This window comes from Myotis myotis, unplaced genomic scaffold, assembly GCF_014108235.1.
Source record: "Myotis myotis isolate mMyoMyo1 unplaced genomic scaffold, mMyoMyo1.p scaffold_m19_p_11, whole genome shotgun sequence".
Classification (NCBI taxonomy): Eukaryota; Metazoa; Chordata; class Mammalia; order Chiroptera; family Vespertilionidae; genus Myotis; species Myotis myotis.
The window spans coordinates 3995607-4021696 of record NW_023416315.1 but is presented as its reverse complement, the minus strand read 5'-3'; the positions used below and the strand labels follow the sequence as shown (position 1 = coordinate 4021696).

Sequence of the window (26090 nt, the reverse complement as noted above, 5' to 3'; positions counted from 1 at the left end):
TCGCAGACTCTGTTGTGCTAACATAACACTTAGCAACTGGTGGTCAGCATGACAGACATGAACCCTGGAACATCACTGCGTAAAAGAAAAAACCAGACTTGGTTGATCTGGAGGAATTGTTTTTCTCTTCCATTTCACTTAGAACATTTTACGAAATAGTGACCAAATACTGATAAATGGGTTTACTCATCCCTATGAACGGTCATGAGATCACTCAGAAGTTTTCAAGTCCAAAGGGCCGATGAGAAAGGTTTGATTGTATGGAAGTATTGACAGGATGGGTCCTCCCCAAGAGAGAAGATAGTCCTCCTTCATGGACGTACAGATGAAATGACAAGCAAAGCGGTACCTGAGCAAATGAGTGCTTTATTTTTACATCACAGCTTACAGTATGTCCCACCTGGCTGTCAATCACAGTGTAATTCCTATCAGTATGTGTCTAATAGGTTTCTTCTGTTCCAGCTAAGCAGTAAGTGGCATCACTCAAGCAATTACTTTCACTTCGGTTCATTTTCACATTCTTTCAGCAGCAAGCACCAAATCAAAACCCAGCAATCAGCAGGATAAGTGTGCCCGGCAAAGTCTCACATAACCCCCAGTGGACTATGAGAATATACCTTCACATTCCCAAAGCTCGGCATGTTTTTTTGGCATAAAACAATCGGGTATTACAATTGACCACAAAATCAGGTGCCACTTCATACCGTTTAATGTTTTTAAACTCTCTTTAGTCATCTTAGCGTGAGGGGGGGTCTCCCGCAGGGCGTCACGTGTTGGCAGTCCCCCTTCCTGCGCAGGCGGCGGGAGACCCATCACTGGTCTTCGCTCTGCACCGGCAGGCGCTCGGGGGGGAGCACGGACTGCAGCCGCTGCCAGCGCCCCGGGGGCCACAGGATGTGTGTCGCGTGCGCGTGCAGAAGCCCCAGCGAAACCTGCGTCGGTGACAGAGAGAAGCAGAAAGAAGACATGGTTTGGTGAGGGTCACGTTCACATCTTGACCATAGACTTGATCCCATCCCATACGGCTGCTCCGTGGACCGGGGATGACGAGGAGTGGACGTAGGAAGCACCCCCAGGGCACTGTCTGGGCGCCCGGCAAGATGTACAAGGTTCCACTCCTCACAGCCACCGGAAGCAGGTCGGACATGGGCGTCACTGCACGTGGGAAGCCTGGGTGCAGGGAGGAGCCATAGCTGGCCCACAGTCACCCAGCGCCCAAGGGTGGACGCTGGCTGCACCCCAGCCCTTAGAAGCTGCACGCATAGACCCCGAAGGATAAAGCGGGGTCTATAAAGCAGAATATTCTAGAGTTCTCGGGTTTTCAGAGAGACGTGGAAACAAATATGTTCTGCCAAAAGCATTGTCCACCTGCTGGACGAACAGCAAGAGTTAGATGTGAGGAAAGGCGGGTGCCTCCTGGGAATACATTGAGCAGCACCACAGGAGAGACCCGGAGAAAGGCGGGAGGCCCAAGGAAAGCCGGCCAGGTGGGAGGGGAAGCTGTGGGAAGGAATCAATACAGCCCGGTCCCGTGGCTCGGTGGTTGGACATCGACCGGTGAACCAGAGGTCACGGTTGGATTCCCGGTCAGGGCATATGCCCGGGTTGCCACTAAGGGGCGTGCAGGAGGCAGCTGATCCATGATTCTCTCTCACCATTGATGTTTCCATCTCTCTCTCCCTCTCCCTTCCTCTCTGAAACCGATAAAATATTTTTTAAAAAGTATAAAGATCCTGGTAGATGACAAAGAATCCCCATCAGCAGAGATGGACCAGACTGGAAGGGGAGGGAACTTTTCTCAGACTGAACACTGAGACCTGAGAAGGAAGGAGCCCTTAAAGCAAGCATTTTAAACTCCCCGCAGGAGGGTAAACAAGGCATGCGGCCCACCGGCCATGAGTTTGACATGCTTGCCTTAAGGGCTCGCTAGGGACACACCTGTGGTGTCGAGAAGAACGTGGCACACGTGATTCAAGTGCAGATCAAGGCCCTCTCCTCGGGCGGGTCTGCGGCAGGGCCTGGAATGCTAGCGTTGCTGCAATCAGCTATTCTAATGATATTTAGAGGCTTGTAAAACACTCATGTTTAAGCACTTACTTATTGAGCACCAGTTATAAAGCAGAGAGGACACGTCTGTATTACTTTAAAATGTTTCTTCCTATAAATTTGAGCTCCATGGAGATGAACAAACATCATTTCTTTCATTGAAGTTACTTTATTTACTAGCATATTCATCCGAAAAATCACATCACCCAGAGCCTCCGTGGAAAGAGCTGAGTGTCAGGGGAGAGACGCCAAAGCGATAGCCAGAAACACGTTTTCTCTGTTAAAGAAGCTTCACAGCGACTCGGAGCACACACAGAATAAACCCAAAGGGGCCACGAAGCCCATGGGCCCCAGAGAGAAAGCTGTCTTCCACTTGTTACGTTGAAAATCAAACCTTATGAAACTTGAAAACGTGGTACAGAAGATAGCTCTATTCACCCAAATCACCAGTTATTTCCATTTGGCTGATTCCTCTCAGGGGCGTGTGCTATGTGTGTTTGTACACATACATTTTTTTCTCAGCCCAGTGGAAGTTGCTGGCTTCATGGTGAATTTACCCCGAAAGAAATCCTTCAACATGTACCTCCTAAGAAGGCTTTTCCCTACATGAATACCATGTATTACATGCAAGATATTTAATATTGATGTGATATAGCCCTTGTTCAGATTTTTCCTAATGTCCCAATGTCTTTTATAACTAATTTATTTTTTAAATTCTTTTTTTTAATTATATATTTTTTAAATATATATTTTATTGATTTTTTTACAGAGAGGAAGGGAGAGAGATAGTTAGAAACATCGATGAGAGAGAAACATCGATCAGCTGCCTCTTGCACATCTCCCACTGGGGATATGCCCGCAACCAAGGTACATGCCCCTGACCGGAATCGAACCCGGGACCTTTCAGTCCACAGGCCGACGCTCTATCCACTGAGCCAAACCGGTTTTGGCTATATTTTTTATTGATTAAGATATTACATACGTGTCCTTATCCCCATGTTACCCCCTACCCCAGCCGTGGGCAAACTACGGCCAGCGGGCCGGATCCGGCCCGTTTGAAATGAATAAAACTAAAAAAAAAAAAGACCATACCCTTTTATGTAATGATGTTTACTTTGAATTTATATTAGTTCACACAAACACTCCATCCATGCTTTTGTTCCGGCCCTCCGGTCCAGTTTAAGAACCCATTGTGGCCCTTGAGTCAAAAAGTTTGCCCACCCCTGCCCTACCCCCACCCCCCCGCCCATGCCCTCACCCCGCCATTGTCCATGCCCATTGGTTAGGCCTATATGCTTGCAAATAAGTCCTTTGGTTGATCTTTCCCCCTTACCCCCACCCTCCCCTACCTTCCCTCCAAGGCCCTACAGTCCAATCAATGCCTCTCTGTCTCTGGATCAGTCCTTGTTCATCAGTTTATGGTGTTCATTATATTCCACAAATGAGTGAGATCATGTGATATTTATCTTTCTCTGACTGGCTTATTTCACTTAGCATAATGCTCTCCAGTTCCATCCATGCTGTGGCAAATGGTAAGAGTTCCTTTTTCTTCTTCCTCTTCTTAAAGAATACCTTTCAGCATTTCATATAATGCTGGTTTGGTGGTGATGAACTCCTTTAGCTTTTTCTTATCTGTGAAGCTCCTCATCTGACCTTCAATTCTGAATGATAGCCTTGCTGGATAAAGTAATCTTGGTTGTAGGTTCTTGCTATTCATCACTTTGAATATTTCTTGCCACTCTCTTCTGGCCTGCATGGTTTCTGTTGAGAAATCAGCTGACAGTCGTATGGGTATGCCCTTGTAGGTAACTGACTGTTTTTCTCTTGCTGCTTTTAAGATTCTCTCTTTGTCTTTTGCTCTTGGCATTTTAATTATGATGTGTCTTGGTGTGGTCCTCTTTGGATTCCTTTTGCTTGGGGTTCTCTGCGCTTCCTGGACTTGTAAGTCTATTTATTTCACCAGGTAGGGGAAGTTTTCTGTCATTATTTCTTCAAATAGGTTTTCAATATCTTGCCCTCTCTCTTCTTCTGGCACCCCTATAATTCTGATGTTGGTACGCTTGAAGTTGTCCCAGAGGCTCCTTACACTATCTTCATATTTTTGGATTCTTTTTTCTTTTTGCTTCTTCAGTTGGGTATTTTTTGTTTCTTCGTATTTCAAATCTTTGACTTGATTCTTGGGATCCTCTTGTCTGCGGTTGGATCTCTGTATATTACTTATTTCAGTCAGTGTATGCTTAATTTCTAGTTGGTCTTTTTTTATATCCTCCAGGGTCTCACTAAATTTATCAGCGGTTTCCAGAAAATTCTTGAAAAACCTTATAAACGTGGTTTTGAACTCTATATCCAGTCGTTTGCTTTCCTCCATTTCTGTCATTTGTGACCTGTTTCTTTGTCTCTGCATTTTTCATACTTCCCTGTGTTGGTAGAGTGGTTTTGTGTGCTAGGTGTCCTATAGGGCCCAGTGGCTCAGCCTCCCCAGTTACCTGAGGTGGACACTCTTGGTGCACCCCCTTGTGGGCTTTGCGCACAGTCTTGTTGTAGTTATGCCTTGATTGTTGTTGGTATCACTGGGAGGAATTGACCTCCAGGCCAATTGGTTGTGAGAATCAGCTGTGTCTGCAGTGGGAGAACTTCTGTGCTGGAGACACCCCTCTGGGGCAAGACTTGCTTCAATGGGGCTTTGGTGCTCACTGAGTCTGCCCCCTGAGTGTGTCCCTTATGGATATGAGGAGTTGTAATCTGGATGGTCCCACTCTGACCACTGCGTACACTGGCTCTTGGATCTAAGGAGGTGCTAATTTAGCCTCTGCCTGAGGTTACCCAGCAGGAGCTACAAAGAGATCTGCAGATTCCCCTTCCTTTTTTGGAGTTTGGAGGTGCCCAGATGAGGCCCAGCTGTGAAGAAATGCAAGCTGCTGTGGGGCCTTAGGCCTTCTCTTGGAAGTTCTGGGTCTGTCTGGCCCAGCTGCAATTTGTTAGGTAATTTTCAGGTTGCAAGGGCCAGGGCATTCATATGCAAAAGCCTCTGCTGCAGCCTGGGTGGGGCAGGGTCTCAAGGAATCAACAGGGCGGAGCAAGCAGCTATGGCTGATCCTCAGCCCTGCCCTAAGGGGCCGTGCGTCTCAGTGTCCCGGTAATTGCTGCAAGCACCTCTGAGGGAAAGCCGCCCTCAAGTTCCGAGTTCTGCCTGCTGCCAGACAGTCCAGTTTCTCCCCGTGTGAGTCCTGGGTCCCCAGAGACTTCCCGGGACCGGAGTTCAGAGCAGTCGGGAGCTTGTGACTCCCTCCCAATTCAAAAAGACAGCCGCGTCCTCAGGTGCCCGCCCCTTTCTGAGCATGCTCGAGCTCCCGTACCTCTGCACTTTACTTCCGCAGCTCCTCTGAGTCTCAGTGTGCTTTTCTCTTTCCTTCTAGTTGTAGAATTTCCACTCCGCCAGCCTTCCTGTAGTTCTGGATGATGTCCGTTTTGTCTTTTTGTTGTATTTTTGAAGTTGTTGTGGGAGGCGGCAATTTCCGCTGTTTACCTATGCCGCCATCTTGGTTTTCCTATTTTTTAAATTCTTAATCAATGATCACAGATTGTATCATCCTTTTGCTTCAGTTTACATTTAGGTCATTTTAATCTGGAGCCCAGCTACCTTTTGTAAGTAGTAATTAATCAGTAGGATTCTTTTTCAATTACAGCTGACACATAATATTAGTTTCAGATGTATAACATAGTGATGAGATATGTATATAACTTATAAAGTGATCACCCTAAGTCCAGTAGCCATCTGACACCACACATGGTTATTACAGTATTATTGACTGTTTTCCTAGGCTGTATTTTACAGCCCCATCACTGTTTTTATAACTGGCAATTTGTAGTTCTTAATGCCCTTCCCCCAACCCCCAAACCTCGCTCCATCTGGTAACCATCAATCTATTTTTTCATTTATTTTTTTTAAGTTTCCACATATAAGTCAAATCATATGGTATTTCTTTTTCTGTCTGACTCATTTCACTTAGCATTATATTCTCTAGGCCCATCCATGTTATTACAAATGGCAAGGTTTCATTCTTTCTTATATCTGAGTAATATACCACTGTATATATGTACACTTCTTTATCCATCTATTTGTCTATTGATGTTGCTTCCTTATCTTGGTTTGGTTTGTTTTCCTATTTTATCTTTCTGATAGTTTATTATTGGCATATAAAAATGCAACTGGTTTCTGCATACTAATAATTGTAAATAATGCTGCAATGATCACAGGAGTGCATATATTAGTTTTTTGAATGAGTGTTTTTTAATGTCTATGGATGTATACTTGGAAGTAGAATTGCTGTTTCATATTACGGTTGCATTATTAATTTTTTTAGGTTGCTGCATATTGGATAAATTAGTCGTTTGTTTTCACTCAATCATTATGTTAATATGAAAATTTACATTGATTGACTTACGAAAGTTTAACTGCATTGCATACCTGGGATAATCCCCACTTGATCATGATATATTATTCTTTAAAAAATATATATAGAGCCCTAACCGGTTTGGCTCAGTGGATAGAGTGTCAGCCTAAAGGGTCCCAGGTTCGATTCCCATCAAGGGCATGTACCTTGGTTGCGGGCACATCCCCAGTAGGGGGCGTGCAGGAGGCAGCTGATCAATGTTTCTCTCTCATCGATGTTTCTAACTATCCCTCTCCCTTCCACTCTGTAAAAAATCAGTAATATATATATATATATATATATATATATATATATATATATATATATATGTTTTTGTTGACTTCAGAGAGAAAGGAAAAGGGAGAGAGAGGAACATCAATCATGAGACAGAATCATTGATCGGCTGCCTCCTGCACACCCCCTACTGGGGATCGAGCCCACACTCCAGGCATGTGCCCTAACAGGAATCAAACTGAGACCTTGTGGTTCATAGGTCAATGCTCAACCACTGAGCAACACCAGTTAGGTGATATATTATCCTTTTTTTATATGTTACTAGAGGCCCAGTGCACGAAATTCATGCAAGGGTAGGGTCCCTAGGCCTGGCCAGCGATCAGGGCTGATCAGGACCGTCCAGCTGCTGGCTGGGGCCTTCCTTCATTCTGTGCCACCCCCTGGTGGTCAGCACACGTCACAGCAAGTGATTGAACTCCTGGTCGAACTCCCGAGGAGACACTTTGCATATTAGACTTTTATATATATAGATTGGATTCAGTTTGCTAATATTTTCATAAGGGTTTTTGTGTCTATATTTTATAGGAATACTGGTACTTTTCTTTCCTTGTGATGTCTTTGTCTAGTTTTGATATCAAGTAACTCTTGCCTTTTCATATGAGTTAAGAAGTGTGCTTCCACCTCCTCCTTTGCATGTAGTGTTGTATTTAAAAATAACATCAAAGTCCAGAATTCAGTCGAGTTTACCAGCATAATTCCTGCTTCACTTCCTCATACATCCATCCCCCCAAGATGATTCCTTTTACTTATGTGTTTCAAAACCTCAGTGTGTAGCTCATTCATATTTTAAAATAGATCTATATACAAAATCAGTTTGCCTTGTAGAAATGATTTAGTGGAAGTATGAGCTATAAGAAGCAATGGGGAGCAAAAAAGTTCAAAATATTATAAAAAACATTGCATTGTCTGTGTGGTGAACACTACTGCTCATATAACGATAAGGTTTCAAAATCAAACTTGTAATATATTTAAAATCATATTGAATTGTAACAGAATCAGAAATTCTAATTATAATTCTAAATTATATAGAAAAGATAGTTTTCTAATTGCTCCTAAACCCTAAAAATGTGTTTCCCTCACTAGAAAGGTTTTAAGAGTAACTCCCTAAATTCTTAATATTCTTAATTGGTTTTAAAATTTATAAAGAAAAGAGTCAAATTAACTATATTGGCTAAATATGTATAGTGGGAAAATCACCAATTTAATGTGTTAATAACAACCTTCACATCACTGAATAAGAAAAATCAAGCTTAAGATACTTCAGGTGGAATAATTACCCTTCGGAATATCACTCCTTCCTAACATTTCCAATTTTTTCTTACAATATCATCACACTTATTAAACAATGCAATTTTTCAATGTAATGTGTAAGTGTAAGCTATTCTCAGTAATATTTATAGTTCACTTGTCCTAACTGCCTAGAGCAGTGGTTCTCAACCTTCCTAATGCTGCGACCCTTTAATACAGTTCCTCATGTTGTGGTGACCCCCAACCATAAAATTATTATCGTTGCTACTTCATAACTGTAATTTTGCTACTGTTATGAATCGTAATGTAAATATCTGATATGCAGGATGTATTTTCATTGTTACAAATTGAACATAATTAAAGCATAGTGATTAATCACAAAAACAATATGTAATTATATATTCAATTTGTGTTTCTCGATGGTCTTAGGCGACCCCTGTGAAAGGGTTGTTCGACCCCAAAAGTGTTCGCAATCCACAGGTTGAGAACCTCTGGCCTAGAGACTCTACCCTAACCAGCTGACAGGTGGGGGTTTCAGCACCACGGAGAGCTACCACTGCAACAGTGTTCCCTCAGACTGTTCCTACCTGAACTCACGTGCCATAGTCATTAGACTATGAACTTTGTCTGACCCAGTTTGTCCAGTTTCTGTGTTGTAAATGTCAATGTCTATCCACTTAATTTCTTTTTACTTGGTTTCGCTAGACTAAGAACAAATTGCCTTTTTCAAGGAAAAATAAGAAAGAAAGACTATCAGGAAAAGTAAACTCGGAAGTCTCTTGGGAAAAAAATTAAGTACTGCTGAGACTCATCTTTGGGTTAATTAACCAGTTTGGAAGGCTATTGAGATTCTCCCTTCAGCCTGTTTGCCTAACACTGTTCCTCTGCCCTGCATTTCACACTTGGCTACTTACCACTGTTTACCCCAATTCCGCAGCAGATGCCAAATTGGAGAGAACTTTCCAGTAAAGCATTTGCTTAGTAGATCAGATCAAATGTCTTCCTTTTGGAAAAAAAAGTTACCTTATTTCTTAATCTAATGATAAGAAGTCAGTAGTCATTTTTACATACTGTCAGCTCATTACTACTATTCCCATCAGAAATAGCCATAGAAAACTAAAAGAGATTGACCAGGCACACACTTTCTGCTCCCCAGTAGCAGGAGGCCCAAGGGATTCACAGTAGAAACTATTTATTAAAAAAAAAACTGTAAATGTCTCCATCCCTGCTGACCCCTCACCATATAATCAAGAGTTGGCCTAAACACCTCCAACACCTCATCAAACATTGTTTTCAGCAGTCGGTTGGGTTGAGGGAATGAGACAGTTAAACGGCTTTTCATAGGGTGTCAGGTGAATGGGAAGTAAATGGCTGGTAATGCCTTAGACCCGTGGTCGGCAAACCGCGGCTCACGAGCCCCTTGAGTGTGGCTCTTCCACAAAATACCATGTGCGGGTGCACATGTACAGTGCGATTGAAACTTCGTGGCCCATGAGCAGAAGTCAGTTTTTGGCCTGGGCGAGTCTATTTTGAAGAAGTGGCATTAGAAGAAGTGGGGGGTGTCAGTCGGTAGGGCGAGGGGAGACGCGGCGCAGGCGGGCCGCAGGATACGCAGTGCGGGGGAGGTACATTGTTTTGAGGTACATTCGGTGAGATCCACCCCTTCCAACTCTCCCATCCACACTCGTCTATCTGAAACAAGTATACAAGATGAGTGTGGATGGGAGAGTTGGAAGGGGTCGACCTCAGAGAAAGTACCTCAATCAGATTGAGGACAATTTTATCAAAGGCCAGCTTAGGAGCACCCTAATTAAGTTAATAACAATGTACCTAACTATATAGTTTAAGTTTAAAAAATTTGGCTCTCAAAAGAAATTTCAATCGTTGTACTGTTGATATTTGGCTCTGTTGACTAATGAGTTTGCCGACCACTGCCTTAGACTGAGAAAAATAATGATGGTGCTAGTTCCTGAAATTGGAAGCCAAGAATAAGCAGCATTTAGAAATAGGGAACGAATGGTCACAACAAATATCTGGAAAGAAGAGACACTTGAGAGTCATACGAACGTGAGGAATACAAGCTGAAGATGTGGGTTAGTCTGTCCCAGAGACCACTTGGAATGGAAAAGAAGGCAGAGGAGGGGATCCTACTGGCCGGCAACACAGAAAAACAGTATTTGAAAGATGAGGAGGTATCCTAGTAGACAAGAAAGACTCCGTCTAAAATACAAAATGTGCAGAGCGTAAGCTCTCAAAGGGCAGACACTGCATGTATCCACAGCACCTATGGCACAACCTGGGACACACTAGGTAAACGTTTGTTAAGTGAATGAATAAAACAGCCAAGAGAGCCATGCTCGGAAAGCTCAATGCATAGAGCGTTTCAAGGGGGCATCAGTTACAGCAGCATTAGAATGGGACTCTTGGATTTGGTGATTCCGAAGTCATCGAAAACCCTTATCAAGTTCAAGTTGCGGAGACTGTGGGTGGTAGAACCCAAGTGGGAATGCACTGAGGAGCAAATGACTAAGATATTGGACACTGATTTCTCTTTCAAAAGACCAGCCGAGAAGAGCAGGAATTATTAGTAGATAAACACAGAGGATGAAACATTACTGAGATCTCCCAAGTTCCTGGTGAAAGGTGGTGATCTACTAGTATACACCTCTTACCTCTATGAATAGGTAAGAAGAGAGCAAACACAGGAATGCTTCTTGGTGTGTAAGTAGGAAGTTTGAGGGCACTTCCTCCAATTTCTCAGCCTAAGTAGCAAAGTAACTACTGAGCATAATTAGCAACAAAGCCACCTTTTTTAGGAGGGTGGGGTTAAAGTAGGAATTGTGAAGATATTTGGGGCAAACCCTGGCCCCAGACAGGGAATTTAACAGGGATCACGGGGAAGAGCTGCCACTGTCCAGTGAGGAGGAGATGTTGGATGTGCCAGTCTGCTTCAGTGGCTGGGCTTTCTCCAGGGGCATTCAGCAGTTCCTGGTCTAGAAACAAGGCGAATGGCAAGTTTAACCCAAGGCTGGAAGTTGGCAGGGAAGTATGAGAGAAAGGATGGGAGTGAGACTGCGTGGAGGGAGGAGGTGGTCATAGTTGAGGTTTAAAAGGAAGGGGTGGGAGTAATTCAAGAGTGTGCAGGCCCGGGGGAATGAGAGGGAGGGAGTGTGGGAGCCTCAAGGCTAAGAGAGTATGGTCCTGAAACCTCTCCATCCGATGCAAGAAAAGAGTCCAGGGTAAAAGTCTGACTGACCTGGATGTGGTCCCATAGAGACACCAGTCAGCTCAGGGGCTTCCGTGGAAAAGCTGGAAGCAGCAGGAGGATGGGAGCAAGCACCGGGTGTTCATAACATTAGTCGGAACAGAAAATGCTGATACGTGTTCGGCACACCGTAGGAATGAGGCTGCCTGAAGCTGTCGGCCACTAGATGGAGGGGCGGCCTAGTGCTTGGCAGGCATCCCAGATACACCTGTCACCCATCCAGTCTACTCACGGCCTGTCCCCAGAACACAGGATGGGGGGAAAGTCCGCCTCAGGAACCAGTGAGGTCAAAGCCCCCGAAACCAAATGACTACGACAAGGCTCAGCCACAGCTGAGAGGTTCAAGACTAAGGTGACAGCTCTGAGTCCCAAACACGGGACTGGGTCTGAGAGGAAGGAAGGAAGCGGCTGGACTGGCTGCACACTGGCCTGCGTGCCTCTGACTCAGACCTCATGTTCCATGGCTGAGTCCACAGCGTGCACACACGTGGAGGCGACATCCAGAGCACATGGTTTCGGCACGAGGTATCTGAAGGCAATGAAAAGATTTTCTTCCACTAATTTCATCGACTCATAGAACACACAACCAAGTGTCACAGGCAACGAGCCAGGAATTTTGTTTTTAAATAGGTCATATAAAAGCTGTCAAGTTTTTACAAATGAAGTCACAGTGCTCTGGAAAAAAATCCAGCTTCTGCCCTAACCAAAACATCCAGTTTGGCTCAGTGGGTAGAGCGTTGGCCTAGGGACTGAAGGGTCCCAGGTTCGATTCCGGCCAAGGGCACATGCCCAGGTTGCAGGCTCGATCCCCAGTAGGGAGTGTGAAGAAGGCAGCCAATCAATGATTCTCTCTCATCATTGATGTTTCTATCTCTCGCTCCCTCTCCCTCCCTCTCTGAAATCAATAAAAATACATATTTTTTAAAAATCCAGCTTCTCAAAATGCATCCTAACCATTTTCTGCTCTGCAATTGGACACACTAACAGGAGGTGCTTTTAAGTCGGGGACGTTCATAAGCGTAACCTTTTTGCGTGTCAGTAAAATGGAAGGTGCTTTCTTCTGCTCCAATATCTTTGAAGAGATAATGAAAGCAGCAGAACCTCATTTGCATCGTCAAACGACCTTGGTTGATGATGGTCGTGGAAAACAAACAGCTTTCCGTGAGAAGGAGCCGCCAATTTGGCCAGATTATCGTAATGAGCGTCCATCGTGGGCTCCAGGCTCTGTCCTGCGGTTCAGAAACACAGCGCCCTTCTATGCATTGTGCATGACTCCCCACTCTCCTATGGCGTTCCTGCGCTTCCAGCCAAAATATCCAGTAAATCAAATCGGAGATGAAGTCTTTTGGGCTTAAACCAATTCAATATGTTCTTGCCTCTGACAGCTGGGAAACTCCAGCATTATTTTACATCTCAGTGTTGGAAATCTCAGAGCCACAATTTCAGAGGGCCGGATGCTCGCCAGCTAAAATGCTGGAAACCTCCTGGTGTCTGGGAAACTGGCTGCAGGGTTCCTGAGCAGACAGACCATCGGTGCCGGTGAAACTCACAAGAGAGGCCTCATAAGGCCAAGAGCAAGACACAGGGACACAATTAAGAGTTCCTCAAGCTGGAATGAAGGTGTGGCTGTTAAGAAAAGGACACAACAGAGATATGTTCTGTTTTATTCTAGAAAGTCAGCGAAGGAGAGAGGCAGAGCCCCAGCTGAGTCTGGTAATTCTTCCAACAAAACATCTGTGTAGAAAGTCATTGCCCTTCCTCACGGCGGTGGTAACAGGAGAGATGAAAGGGGCCTGAGGGATGCGCTAGAGCAAAAACATAAACACGTAGCCGAGCAGTTGGCCACCACGGGGGATGCTGTCACCAGTGCTTGCGATTTTATAAGTAAGAATGGCTGTGTCAGTATTATCTTCAAATCATTGAGGCCACGGGATGATTCATTCACATGCACTAAAGCGATGGAAATTGTGGAAAATAAGATGTAATCTAGTTTTTGCTTTACTCCTAATGGCTGAGAATGTGATAGTGGCTGCAGCCAGAGCACGGGGCGGGGCCGGGCCCTCCTTCCTACGTGAGCTGACTTGTAGTCACTGCACTGCAACTCCTGGATATTCAGTCTTTACACTGAATATTAATGAAATAGTTTTTAATTTTTATTGATTTCAGAGAAAGGGAGCGGGAGAGAGAGAGATAGAAACATCAATGATGAAAGAGAATCATTGATTGGTTGCCTCCTGCATGCCCCCCACTGGGGATCGAGCCCACAACCCCGGGCATGTGCCTTGACCAGGAATTGAACCCAGGACCCTTCAGTCCACAGGCCGGCGCTCCATCCACTGAGCCAAACCAGCCAGGGCTATGAAATCTTTTAAGTGCATTCTCTTCCTGGTTATGACTGCTACTTCAAAATAGCAAAGAAATACTTTGGGGTTGTTGCCACCTGTTTTTCCAGAATAGGTGAAACGCTGCCGTGAAGGTCACTCACAGGTTCCTAGGACACAGATTTCTCCTGTGGCTCTGGATTGGTGACAACTGTAGGACCAAGTGGTGCTTTGGGGGAGCCAGCCCCCCTCTGGCTCTCAGCTGCCCGCCCCCATCAAGACTGAGCCACCATATGCAGAACAGTGTGTGTCACACAGGCAGCCTCAGGAAGTTTCCCCTGCTTCCCGCCCATGGAGCGCGGCCCACATCCCTCCTGCGGCCAGTGGCAGCCTGCGCAACAGGGCAGGACGCTGGTCACATACGTGGGCTCGGGCATCAGACAGACTCAGAGGGACAGGCACCCCCTCTCTGTGAGGGTAACCTTGGAAACGTTTCCCCTCCCCGAGTCTCACTGCTCTGGGGGCTGACATCAGGAAATGAGATTTCTGCTAAATACAAATTCTGATTAAAAACCAGGTGTCATCGGTTACGAACCGAAATGTGTTCTCCCCAAATTCCTATGTTGAGGTCCTAACGCAGACCTCAGCCTGGGGCTGGATTAGGTCATAGGGTCTTTCGAGAGGCAATTACATTAAAGGGACGCCCTTTGGGGGCCTCCTCCAATCTGACTGCGCCCCTGTAAGAGGAGGCGATTAGGAGGCTGAGCAACAGGGGGCCTTGCAGGGGGACACTGTGTGGGAAAGAGCAAGAGAAGGCCGCCCGCCTGCCCAGGAGAGACGCTGGAGCGGAAACCACCCGCCGGCTCCCGGACCTCGGCTCCAGCACCAGGAGCGCACACAGCCTTGTGGTTCTGGCCGCCCCCCCCTGTGGAACTTGGTTCTGGCCCCTCCAGCAAACCCATATACCGTCTATGACTGACCCGCCAGCAAAAGACCAGAATGGGGCACACACAGCCCTACGGCCCGCCGAGAGCGATTTGACTGTTTAGAGGACGTTTCAGGCTCCAGTGCCGCCTCGGGCATCTGTCTGAACATCAGTGGTCACCTCGCCAGCAAAGAGTGGAGATCCTCGCTACTGGAGAGTTCTGGGCAACAATGTAATCCGACAGGCAGCGACTGCGTTGTGACCTCGCGGGAAAGCCTGGTGCTCACTGGCAAGGACTGCATGTGGGGCAGCGGATAAGGACAAGTGAGAAGGTATTTCAGACACCCTAGAATATAGGCAGAGAGAGAGGGAGAGAGAGAGGGAGGAGAGAGATCTACAACCACGAGAGAAGGAGAAATTAAAGTGCTGTATTAAGGGGTGGCCTGGGGCGTGGAGCACAGCCGTGGTGCATTGATTTTAACGGGGTGCGCTGATGAAGACTTATGGGCACGCTGGAGCAGCACTTAAAAGATGAATAGGATTTCAGTAGGCGAGAGAGAACAGAGCATTCCAGGATAAAGGCAGGACACAAGTAATTAGGGACACTTGGAAACAGGGGTAAGGGAACTAAGACGAGGAAGCAGAAGAGGGAGAGGCTGGAGCAGTGGGCAGTGTGGGGTTGAGCAGTGGGGGGAGGGAGGCTCATAACAAGTAGAATGAGCAGTGGGCGCAGCAGCAGGAGCTGCATTAGCCACAGTGGAACGAGGTACACAGTGGAACGAGGCACACTGTGCGCCCCGTGCACAGTAGGCCTCATGTTGGCAACCTCGCCGACCCAGGAACCATGCTTGAAGAGGCGCACCTGCTTTGTTTTTAAACCTGAGGAGCCAGGTGCATGAAGGTTAAGAAAGGAGCTGGAAGTCACACAGATAGTACGTGGTCACGTGAGGGTTCGAGCCAACCTCACTGACTCCTCACCCATGTCTGTAACTCATGTGACTGTCTTCCCTTTGATACGAAAACCAAAAAACCATGCAACCCCTCTTCTCCACACCGCGGGACCCATTTCTTCTGCAAACAGATGCTATACGTTGTGATCAACTTGAACATGCATCCCAACTTTTAAGTAAATGTTAAGAGCTTAAAAGGCAAACTTACATAAACATCATTGCTGTGGGGAGGGGAGGGCCTCCAGCCCCGTCTTCCAGGCCTTCCCTCAATGACAAAGGGGCAGATCCTAAGGCAGCCAGGTTTTCCCAGGTTCCCAACTAGGTGGTTTAGTTATGAGTCATCGGAGGGTGGAGGAGAGTGTGGTGTAGAGAAGTGTGTGGGCAGAGCACGTTTCTGAAGAGAGAAGCCCTCCTGCGCTGGCTTGCTGCTCAGGCCGAGGAGACCTGGAACCAGCACAGCCTGGGCAGGAGACATCTCCAGCTGGGAGCCGGCAGCTGTGCTCATCTCTTCCCTAAAAGGGAGACCCCCTTGTACCCAGCATGTGGCTGCAGTGCACTTGCTAGGACTTACCTAACTACTATACGCGGGAAAATGCACTTCTTTAAAATATATATATTGTTATGATTTCAGAGAGGAGGGGAGAGGGAGAGAGAGCTAGAAACATCAGTGATGAGAGAGCATTATTGATCAGCTGCCTCCTGCACGCCCCACACTGGGGAATGAGCCTGCAACCCGGGCGTGTGCCCTGACTGGGAATCGAACTGTGACCTCTTGGTTCATAGGTCGACGCTCAACCACTGAGCCACACCAGCCGGGCAAAAATACACTTCTTTATAAGCGATAAAAAATAATGAGCTGGCCCAGGCACCATGTGCATAGTGGGCGGGGTCTCAGGTGTCCCCGGCAGGGGTGAGTGTGCCTGTGTGGAAACAGCCCTTCCGGGCAAGGAAGATGGTGGAAGTCACTCCAGCTAATGGAATGTGCTCCAGGCAGTGTGATGCCACCCAGGACCCAAGTCCTTGATCCTAAGCCGGGAGGCACCTGCCCACGGGCACGGCTGCTCACAAGTAAATGTAAACCCACGTGTGTGGGGGTGTGAGGTTTAAACTGTGAGATCAGTATGTTCACTGGCCAAAGGGAATAAAAGGTAACTGGCAATGACTCATTTCTATGGGGTTAATTTTTTCCCCCTCTTAATGAAATTTTGCTGATTAGCATTTGGAGCAGTTCTCAAAAGTGACTGATGAAGAAAAGGACACAGTCCCTATGTCTGGCGATATGTTTAATAAAACTCTTTTTGTAAAAAAAATGAAAATCCCCAATTAGTATATTAAGAGACACTAATTGGAACCTTCATTTTACAGCCTCTGGTGATGGCCATGGAGATGAATGAAGGACAAAACAGAGGTGATTAGGGAGACACTACGTAACGCTCAGCCATAATCTCCAATGATTCCCACACCAAAGAACAGCTATTCTGGGGCAGTAAAAACAAGGGCTTTAAGAGGGAAATACTGCTTATGAAATATTCAGGAGAAACATTTGCAAATGTTTAGTACAACGAGCTTATACTTAGTTAGTTTATATGGATTATAAATACTAAAGCATTTATGTTAAATTTGGAGACCTTTGCCCTGGCCAGTTTAGCTCGGTGGTTGGAGCACCAGCCCGAAGACTAAAGGGTCTCGGGTTAACTCATAGTCAAGGGCACGTACCTGGGCTGCAGGCTCAATCCCTGGCCCAGGTTGGGGTGCTTGCAGGAGGCAACCAATCGATGTGTCTCACATGAATGTTTCCCCCTCTCTCTCCTCCCCCAACTCCGTTTCCTTCATTCCATTCTCTCTGAAAATCAACAGAAAATGGTCCTCAGATGAGGATTAACAACAAAATTTTGAGATCTTTGACTAATATCTTTCCCAGTTATTTTCTATTCTTTATGTAATTCTTCTTACCAACACCTCCTTAAAATATTTAGAATACTTATGACATCTGAACTGATTTGTGACTGTCAAAATATAATTCCATGTTTTAGGCATAAACATATTTTGAGATTTATAACTCTAAAACAGATTTTAAATAGTAACCATTTGTTTGGTTTGAATTTTTAGTGTAGTTTTCCATTTGAAATAGAAATAAGCAACTCAGGAATTCACACACATACACGCATACACCTTTCTCTGTCTCCCACACACACGCACACACATTCCTACCTGGGTTAGGCAGGTAAAAGCCTGAAAGGAAGCCAAATGATAGTGTTGTCCAGGCACTTATATTAGTGATGACGTCTACTGTTCTTTATAGTTTTCTGTATTTTCCAAAATCCCCAGCACTGATGCATGTTCCATTTACATAATCACAACTCAATGATATTGCAAATCTGTCTTAATAAATGTTTTCTTGACAGAAAAATAGAAGTAGGTAGATTCTCAAAGTTAATAAACATTGGGAAGAGATCTATAGGTACACAGTGTGAGGCAATGGAGGGACACATGGTCCCTGGATCAGAGGAAGGAGAGTCTGGAGAACATTTGGATAGTCAGTTTCCTTCATGTGACAGGAAACATCTAAATTATAATTCAGGTAGTAATTATGCACACTGTAGTGACAATGCATTATCAAATAATGCACTAGAATCTAATATGCAGCCATCATATCTATATTACTTAGAGACAACGTTCAGTGCTAAGTAAAACAAAATTAGGTAAGCTGTGTATTGAACAGTTATATTAAACAACTAAAAGCCCGATGCACAAAATTCATGCATGGGTGGTAGGTAGGAGCGTCCCTCAGCCCGGCCTGCACCCTCTCACAATCCGGGACCCCTGGCTCCTAACCACTTACCTGCCTGCCTGCCTGATCGCCCCTAACCACTCTGCATGCCTGCCTGATGCCCCTAACTGCTCCCCTGCCTGCCTGATCGCTCCTAACCTCTCTGCTTGCCTGCTTGATCGCCCTTAACCGCCTCTGCCTACCAACCTGGTCGCCCCTAACCACCTCTGTCTTCCCACCTGGTCACCCCTAATTGCCCTCCCCTGCCAGCCTGGTTGCCCCTAACTGCCCTCCCTTACAAGCCTGATCACCCCTAACTGCCCTCCCTTACAAGCCTGATCACCCCTAACTGCCTCTGTCTTGGCCCCTGCCACTGTGGCTTTGTCCAGAAGGACGTCCGGTCTAATTAGCATATTACCCTTTTATTAGTATAGACTGCCTCAAGTTCAACTTCAGACCAGAGCGCTTACAGCCGATGTCACTCCCAGAAAGTAATGGTTTTACTTCAAAAAGCTGCCAAGACCAAGCTGTAATAGCACAGTACTAGTATGTCCCCAGTAGAAACTTCCCAATAGATGAACACTACAAGGATCACCTGGGTTAACTTTCCGAGTGCAAATTCCATCCGATCTGATATTGCTAAATTCCCTGTGGCCTAAAGAATTTTTTCAGAAACATCTACAAAGGGAGTGCACAGGTATAGATTCTCCGTGCTGATCTGGGCCTTAGAAACACATCAGTGCACGCAGTACTTAAGAACCAATTGTAAGATGTTTTTGTCAATACAAAGCAAGGCCACTGCATTAGAGGAAAACTCGGTGCTGTTTTTTTCACTTCCATAACCGGGTCGTTCAAGGGCAAGTTTGAAAAGAATGATTTCCTGGAGCACTGGGGCCCCTGAGAAAAACAAGAAAACCAGACGATTTTGGGAAAAGTCTGAATATCTACTGGGATATTTTTGGATTATGTTGCAAATAGAGGCAAAGAGTACATTTTAAATTATATATATATATATATATATGCCTAAGCGACTCAACAACTGGTCGACCTAGCAAGGGGGACAGATGCTCAATGCACAGGATCAGGCTCCCTCCTGTCTGGATGGGGCCTGCAGGGATGGACCAAACTGAGGGGGTCCCGGATTGCGAGAGGGTACAGGCCAGGTCGAGGGATCCCACTGGTGCACAAATCTGTGCACCAGAGCCACACAAATATATATATATATTAAAAGCATAATATGCTAATTAGACTGGACGTCCTTCCCGACATTTTTCTGGACAACCTTCTGGACAAAGTCGGGGCTGCGAGGGCCGAGGCAGCTGGTTGTGAGGGCCAAGCCCCTTGCATGAATTTTGTGCATCGGGCCTCTAGTGTGTGTGTGTGTGTGTGTGTGTGTGTATACATAGCTGTATATGGTATTTATCTTTATATATGTTTCACTAAAAGTCCTTCCTTCCTATTTTACAAGAGAAAGAAACATAAACACCAACATCTGGAGTCCCTTCCCATGGATGTGGGTGGGAAACGGAGGCCCAGCTATCTTGACTTCCTGTGGCAGAGGTTTCGGGTGCCATCCAGCTTCCCAGGAGACTGGTCCCGAGTTCTTTTTTACCAAATCTGCTGCGTAGGATGAAACCCCATCAGATGCATTTCCCCATCATGGAACCTCTAGCTTAGCATCTTCCCAGCCTTCTCTCCAAGCTCACACATCCCCGTCCAATAACCATCTCTTGAAGCCTGTCCTTAAAAATGGGGGCCAAGGGAAAAGAGATTGACATTGAATTCATAGCGCCCATGTAGAAAGGTAATGGGATGGCTTCTCAGTTCTTGTTCTAGATCTACTTTTTAAATAATCATATTCCAGTTGCTGTAATGAGGGAGTGCTGGTGCCACTCTGAGGTAAATAATAGCTTATCTTGGAGATGACCAGGGTGAGCTCAGTTGTCTTTGTTCAGAAAGGTCAGATTTAATAACCGGTAGATGCAGAGCACAGAGTTTCTATCTATGAGTCACATTTTTTTAGAAATCTGCCAGCTTTACTCAGCAGCTATCTCCACCCAAAGGCATATCTATTCAGGATTAACTGTCAGTCTCCTCTTCTTTCTGCCTTTGTATGGGCACAGAAATAGCCCATAGAAAAGTGAAAAGTTATTGTGGGGGTCTAGTGACATTAACTTGGAATTTCAATTTTAGAAATTCTACCTAGGATATTTTTTAAGTGTAAACATCTGCTTACTGCTTAGTAGAAAGCTAATAATATTCAAGCTCATAAAATAATGTTCTAAAAACTAATATGCAAAAGGAAATGTTCATGGTACCACCATATATTGCAATAAGAGCCTTTTGCTGGTCATTGAGAGACGCGGCTTCACTTCACGGTTTAATCACCCACAGAACTGCTTATTGCCCTATATATTCCTCCAACAAGAATATTTTCTTTTTAATGTGCGTCTCAGAAAACCAGGGAAAACCGTGGATACATGCTCCTCCTCAGCAGTAGCGCCAAGTTTTAATCTCATCATTGGGCTCTGACATGCATCCAACCTTCCCAGGACCTCGTTTACCTTTGATTATGGAATATAGGACCTACTGGTGATGGCAGTGCCTGGAAAACGCGTATGTTATCTAAGTGAGTCTGCACAGGCATCAGCTCTCTCTGATGCTCATTGCTCTAGAGTCCAGATAGAGAACAGAATTCAAGGCACTTGCAGACACCCACGTCCACCCAGCAACAGCCCCGTGGAGGTCGTTTCACAGTGCATTATCCTATTTCGTAGCTCCTCAAATTCTCCTCCAAATGAAAGATATTCATAATTTGCATCATAACACTCTCTAATTAGGTCTCATTTCTGAGAAGTCTTATTTTTTACATAAACAGCACATATTTAATCTTCTAGCTGCCATTATTGCCACAAGAATCTTGCATGTTAAACTTGACGGCAGATTCTCAATACACCCTGTCCATCCTCGGAGACGCAGCTCAAACACCACCACCACTGGCAGGCGTTGCTGGGTCCCCCAGGGGAGAAGGTCTCCTTCTTGGTCCCCATCCACTCTGTTCCTCCCTGTGCTGTGCTCAGCCTGCCTGGCAATGATCTGCTGACATTTCTGTCTCATCCACCTTATCTTCTTCCCCCGAGGCCTCGGTGACTGGCGCAGAATAGGCGTGAGATAAATATTTGCTGAACAGATGAATTTAAATGTGTCTAAATTTCAGAATGGAGGCTCATCAGATAAAATGTCATGATAGACAAGGAAAGGCCTGGAGTGACTGTAAGTGTCCATGAGAAGAGCAGGCTACCGTGCATGTGCTGATTAATTCTGAATATTTTATAAAAAGAGCCTAGTTTTTTTTTGTTTGTTTGTGTGGGGGTTTACGTGTGTTGTTAATTCTCACCAGAGAATATTTTTTCCATTGATTTTTTTAGAGAGAGCAGAAGAGGGGGAGGGAGAGGGAGAGAAAGAAACATCGATGTGAGAGAGACACATCGATTGGTTACCTCCCACATGTGCCCCCACCGGGGCCAGGGATCGAACCTGCAACCCAGATATGTGCCCTTGACTGGGAATCGACCCCTTAACCCCTTGGTGCACAAGCCGACACTCTAACCACTGAGGACATGGCCAGGCAGTGCCCAGTTTGCAAGGACTGCTTGGGTAAACAGTCATTTTCTTGACGAGGCTTAACTTTAGGCGTGGACTTCTGAGCTGGTCCTGCCTTGGTCACAGGTGTAACAGACAATGGGATTGGCTAGTTTCCTAAAGGGAGTACCCCCGTGTACGGCCCTGTGCCCGACTTTTATTTTGGGGGAATACTGACAGCAATGACCTCTTGCAGTCACAGCCGCTGCAATACTCCCAAAGCAGAGAGCAGAGAAGTGAACTGAGTTTATTTCCTCTGAATTTTCAGCACTGAGCCTCCTGGCATAAAGTTGCTGATCCCCGTTAGGTTCCCTGGTTCCCAGCCCCCACTCTCCTTCCCCTGCTGTGAGGGCTCTGTCTCCAGTTCTCCATTAAGCTTTCTCAATAGGCAATCTGCCTCAGAGCTTTCTAAGGAAACAGGAAAAGCAGCTCCTTCCCACAATAGCAGTTAACCTTCACTTTTCATAGGAAGTAAGTGCAGACATCTGTGCTTTGTCATCAAAAAGGAAAACGGTTGCATTTCCCTGATTATTCTCTGCTTCTCAGCCTCGGGGTAAGGATTCACTTGCCTTTGTACCACCTTGAAAATCCAGTCTCACTCCGCCACGGCCAGGCCCGAGACAGAATCAGCCCTCCTGTTAGCTGTGTCCACACCTGCCGCAGAGACCGCGTCTACGTCCAGTCTCTGACCACCCTCCGCACTAAGCTTAAATTGGAAACTCTTTTTCTGATAAAGATAATCACTGTCCCATTGTCTTCGGGAAATGGTAAGAAGTCAGCAACGTGAAAATGTGGCGGAACCCCGAAGGGCGTGGAAGCGGCCATGTTTCTATTCGCAGCTGCCTCTGTAGGTCAATGCATTGCTGGTTGGCAAGAAAGGGCTCACCCCCAACCACAAGACGTGGGCGCTCAGCCATTCCTCTCTGCTTTCAGCCTCTACAACAGAGACTGTGTGTCCCCGACTCCCAGAGGGCATCTACCTACCGGGAGGAAAGGCTGCCTAGAAGCGCTGGACCGAGGAGAAAGGGAGAGAACGTGCTGGTTTTTTTTCCTCCTGACACCCTCCAAAATTGGACTTTTGGTATTTTTATCTGAAAATCTCATTGGCACTTCAGTGCCTGGGAAGTCACGGAGGTGTGCTGGCTGCTGCACTGGCTCTGAGGAGACACTCATTCCTCATGAGACGTGTGGGCCGTCACAGTGACCATCGCCATCGGCACTCAGGAGCATCACGCGGAGCCCAGAGCGAACCAGAGCCCACCAGGGCCCAGGGGCCAGGCCACAGCCCCAGCAGGTTTCTAAGTGACGCAAGTGGGCCTTCTGGTGTGGAGGGAAAGGGAGAGCCAGCATGGCAGCCGCCAGGGCGAGGACATTTGGTGACCTGAGACCACCTGCCGACAGGCAGGGCACCTGCGGGCGGGTCAGGGACGAGGGGTTGATTGTGTGAGAGCAGCTCTCTCCCTGGACAGCTGAGTCCAAGGCAGTCCAGCGCTCAGCCCACCAAATGGTAACTGCCTGGCCCCTGCAAACACCTCTACATGATGGCACCCCAGATGGGCCTGCTCAGTGGAGTCCTGTCTGGAATGCTAGCCCTCCACCTGAGAAACAATGGGCTGGTCAATAGAGATCGTGACATCTTGAGAACGAAGGCGGTAAAAACAAACAGCATAGCTATTCCTCTTGACCTACCTCACAGCAGCCCTGCTGGTTAAATAGAGAAAAAAGCTTTCAAATGATGAGTGACACTGCCATGACAGAGCTGTCCTGAGCGCTTCACCTAGACCTGTGGTCGGCAAACCACAGCTCACGAGCCACATGCGGCTCTTCGGCCCCTTCAGTGTGGCTCTTCCACAAAATACCATGTGCGGGCGCGCATGTACAGTGCGATTAAAACTTCGTGGCCCATGCACAGAAGTCGGTATTTTGTGTAAGAGCCAGTATTTTGTGGAAGAGCCACACTGAAGGGGCCAAAGAGCCGCATGTGGCTCATGAGCCACAGTTTGCTGAGCCGCAGTTTGCCGACCACTGACCTAGACCATGATTTATTGTGAGGGTAGAATTAGGCCCACCTATACCGGTTGTGTGAAATCAGGAACAATATACTAAAGTCCTTCCTAACTATCTTCAAAATTCAACACATTCTACAGGAAGATCCATGATGCCATATGCATCCATCAAGTCAATTTCACATTTGTGCACAAACAAGCATCCGTATTCATCCGATGCTAACGCTAGGCTGGGAACTGATGACACGAACATGGCAAATCCAATGTAATCAGTACAGCTACCTTATGAGGTAAGTGGGATTCTGCATCCAATTTTACAGATGAGAAGCCCGAGCCTTAAAGAGTCAAAACAAACACCTAGCTGTTGATTGGAAGTCACGCTGCCTGTAAGTCACAACCTGATCATTTCTCTCACTTATGACACACCCGGTGTCATAAAGACAACCGTCAGGTTTGTGCACCTATCTCCAGTGTTCTGTGTGTGCAGAGTTGAGGACTGACAACACAGCCCTCCTGGCCAGCACGGGGTCCATGCCCCAGCCCCCCAAGCGCTCTGTCCAGACCCAGGTCCTATGGGCGGAGAATGCTTTCAATTCTTTCTTCTTTACCTTCCACAGAATCATGCAACTACCTGAGGCATCTAAAAATATTTCATTGCGACTCATTTTGTTAGCCTTCTAATGTATTTCTAAATTTTATTTCTCCTAAAAGTTGTAAAAAATAACTACATAATTTTTAATCAGAAAAAAAGATTTTTTGTAAGCATACGACATTTTTTCAACATTAATATGCTCCAAAGTGCTAGAGCACGTACAAAATCCTTGAGCTATATATAGCACAGGTAAATTCTAAATCGGTGTAATTGTGGGTCCATAAAAACTACAGATCCTTGCCGAAACCGGTTTGGCTCAGTGGATAGAGCGTCGGCCTGCGGACTGAAGGGTCCCAGGTTCGATTCCGGTCAAGGGCATGTACCTGGGTTGCAGGCACATCCCCAGTAGGAGATGTGCAGGAGGCAGCTGATCGATGTTTCTCTCTCATCGATGTCTCTAACTCTCTATTCCTCTCCCTTTCTCTCTGTAAAAAATCAGTAAAATATATTTAAAAACAAAACAAAACAAAACAAAACTACAGATCCTGCTCACTCATCCATGTAGGAAAAGCAGGTTGATTTTGTGGGCAGAGCGTCACTGACTGGAGTGCAGGTTTAGGTGCCACACAGACCTTCCTGTAATGAGCTCATCACTGGCCTTGACATCAGCTACAGACCTGCCCTGGAGCCAAGGTCACCGTCATCCTGGTGCCAAGGTCTGCTTCTGGCTTCATCCTCCTTTGCTTCAGAATCCCGTGTTTATCCTTCACTCTCTGGACTCCTGCCCCACCTCCACACGAGCACCCGAGCCTGTTGTTTTTCCTGTCAGTAGCTTTGTCAGGTAGGGCTCAGGTCAGACCGTGTTGGTGGAGGTGGACTAGTGAAGTCTCCTGGGAGTCTCTAAGGAAATCTTATCTGCAGAATTGAGTTAATGCCCACTTGTATTTTGGACATAAGCCCAGAAGCTCGTGGACAGCAGGGTCATTTAGAAGTAATACAATTCCCCAAAACAGAAAGCAACAATAAACTAAAATAAAAGGCAATGCTTGCAGAGCAAGGGCAGCAGTAAAAATGTATTGTACTCCACCCTGTATTTAATTTTGAAAACATTTTTCCCATCTCTACTGATTAAGCAGGACTTTTTGAAGTTTATTTTTCACCACTCTCTCTTCCTGGAACACTGCGTGGTGAGACCCTCTTTGAGCTGGGGCACGGCTCCATGGTAACGGAGTCTCAAACATCAGCACGGGCTGGAACTCCCAGCTCAGAAAAGCAGGAGAGGGCTTGTAAAACCCCACCCAGAGGCCCTGCCTTCCTTGGGGTGACATCCTGAGGGAGAAATCCCACACCCGTGAGGTAGTTGGGAGGAAAAAGGGAAGCGAGTCAAGTGGCAGCCCAAGCTTACAACGCTAAGGAGCTGGTTCTGGGATTTCAAGGTTTGAAATGAATCCTTTCTTTTAGCTCCCTGCAGAGATGAAAAATGCATTTCTTATTCAACAGTGCAGCAAAGAACTCTCTACCTCTAAGCCACATTTTCCAGCACACACGGAAACAGGTTCACTCAAAATCCACTGCGTGTCTACAGCTTGTAAGCAAAG

General features: G+C 46.2%; 1 protein-coding gene across 4 annotated transcripts in view; it reads right to left on the bottom strand.

Moving 5' to 3' along the window:
- Positions 1 to 354: 354 nt before the first annotated feature.
- Positions 355 to 26090, bottom strand: part of IMMP2L (inner mitochondrial membrane peptidase subunit 2) — a 493454-nt gene continuing 467718 nt past the window's right edge. For all 4 annotated transcript variants that reach the window (XM_036327299.1, XM_036327300.1, XM_036327296.1 and 1 more), the window contains one exon: positions 355 to 932. In XM_036327299.1, the coding sequence (XP_036183192.1) occupies positions 813 to 932 (120 nt within the window). In that variant the 3' untranslated portion in view covers positions 355 to 812. The remainder of the gene's footprint in view (positions 933 to 26090) is intronic.